Source organism: Hippocampus comes, unplaced genomic scaffold (genome assembly GCF_001891065.2).
Source record: "Hippocampus comes isolate QL1 unplaced genomic scaffold, H_comes_QL1_v1.1 scaffold174, whole genome shotgun sequence".
Lineage (NCBI taxonomy): Eukaryota > Metazoa > Chordata > Actinopteri > Syngnathiformes > Syngnathidae > Hippocampus > Hippocampus comes.
Genome location: NW_017805983.1, coordinates 4,933,884 through 4,935,599, shown reverse-complemented (window position 1 = coordinate 4,935,599; position 1,716 = coordinate 4,933,884). Strand labels below are relative to the sequence as shown.

The 1,716-nt window shown below is 40.6% G+C and overlaps 1 protein-coding gene across 1 annotated transcript in view; it reads left to right on the top strand.

The window, feature by feature from the left end:
* The first annotated feature begins 227 nt into the window (after nucleotides 1-227).
* The window catches only part of LOC109528691 (acylamino-acid-releasing enzyme-like), an 11,352-nt gene continuing 9,863 nt past the window's right edge, over nucleotides 228-1,716 (top strand). Inside the window, exons 1-4 of the mRNA XM_019891605.1 lie at nucleotides 228-331; nucleotides 793-922; nucleotides 993-1,119; nucleotides 1,201-1,288. Of these exons, the coding sequence (XP_019747164.1) occupies nucleotides 320-331; nucleotides 793-922; nucleotides 993-1,119; nucleotides 1,201-1,288 (357 nt within the window). The 5' untranslated portion in view covers nucleotides 228-319. The remainder of the gene's footprint in view (nucleotides 332-792; nucleotides 923-992; nucleotides 1,120-1,200; nucleotides 1,289-1,716) is intronic.

Sequence of the window (1,716 nt, the reverse complement as noted above, 5' to 3'; positions counted from 1 at the left end):
AAGGGGGGGGGGGGGGGGGGGGGGGTAACCCGGGCTTTTATTACCACTACTTCCTGTTGTTTCACAGAGTAAAAATTCATTTGAAATTAAAGAATGACGAGCACCAGTTTCAACCATAAGTTATAATTTCGTAAAGTTATACCAACCATCGCAATCGATTCAGTTCTTATATTCAACAGTTTTTGGGAAATTAGTTTTCTTATTTATTTATGTTTGAGGTGCTTGTTCTTTTTATTGTGAATAAAATCAAAGGAAATCGTTTTGTGTATCCTCATCAACTTCTTGTGCTTTCAACCACAGTGACTCCCAACCTCCAGTCATGGATTCGCAGGTATATAATTCACCCCATTAGTGACCATAACCTACACATCTGACACTAGATAATGTGTACGCGTTTTGGCATTGGTAGTTAAGCTTTCTGTTCATAAACTCACTTAACTCTTATCGTAGTCAAGCTAGCTTGCGGTTAATGCCAAGGCTTGGTTTCGTTTTTGACTGTCAGTTACTGCACTACAGGAAGTTCTCGATTGAAATAACCTGGTCACACATTGATAGACAAAACTGTTTTTTACCCGTTTTGCTTGTACCTGGGTACGTTAAGTATAATATTATACCAATGGTTGGTAAGTAACAAAGAGGTTTGATGATATAGATCGGGCTTTGCTGATGCACGTTCCATTCGTGCCGGCTGGCTTGTCCCTTGGCTGAAAAATGAACAGGGAATTGTTCTCTTAGTGACAACTGTTGCCAATTGCAGGTAGTTTGTTTGATCGTTGTGCTGGATGTTGTTAGGTGATTACCAACCCAGAGGAAATCGCCAGACTCTACAGACAGCTCAGCCTCTTCCCCTCACTCAGCAGAGCAGACGTGGGACCTGTCATCACCTCTCAGTATGGAGGCAAATACAGCAACATCTACACAGGTTTGTGTCAACGTCGAGGGCTACACATCCCACCATGATCACCGACATTGATTCTGATCATCTGCTGCAGAATGGAGCCAGCGCGATCTGGAGAGGAATGAAAATGTCAAGTTTTGCAAACAGTACATCGTGTTCCATGATGACAAGTCTGTGGTATTTTCAGCGCCATCCGGAAACTGCACTGAGGTCCAAGGAGTGTATGTTCAAGCTATGAAGTTAGATGTATTAGTTATTTTGAATATGTTCCAATATACATGTTTTTTCCCTCCTCATATCAGGTTGCTAAGTAAAGATTCCCCATCTGGAGAAATGAAGGCTGTTGTCAGAAAAAGTACAGTAAAGGGGGAAGATAACCAGTTTCTGGAGGTTTGGTGTTTTATTAATACTCTAGAGCAGTGTTTTTTTGTGTCAAGGACCAGTTGAGACAAGTGCATGTTGCTTGCGGACCGGCAACCATTTTTTTTTATTGCTTTTAAATCGCCAGTTTGAAACCACTGGTACTGACAACAAAGACAGATATAGATTAATTAAACATTTCATTCACATAATTTTTTTCCCCATTCATTTTAAACGGCATTATTGTATTGTACAACAAATGTAAAATAAAATATTATTGAACCACAATGACATAGATGGCAATTTTCCGCGGATCCGCGGAAATCCGCCGTTTTATTTCTTAAATTGATCATTTTTGTGAATCGTCTAAATCCGTTGAGAAAATTTTAGGGGCGGTCAGGTACCTTATCGTCGAGTTTTCACGAGCTCTCCCGAACAGTCTCTCCGTTTTCCGTTTG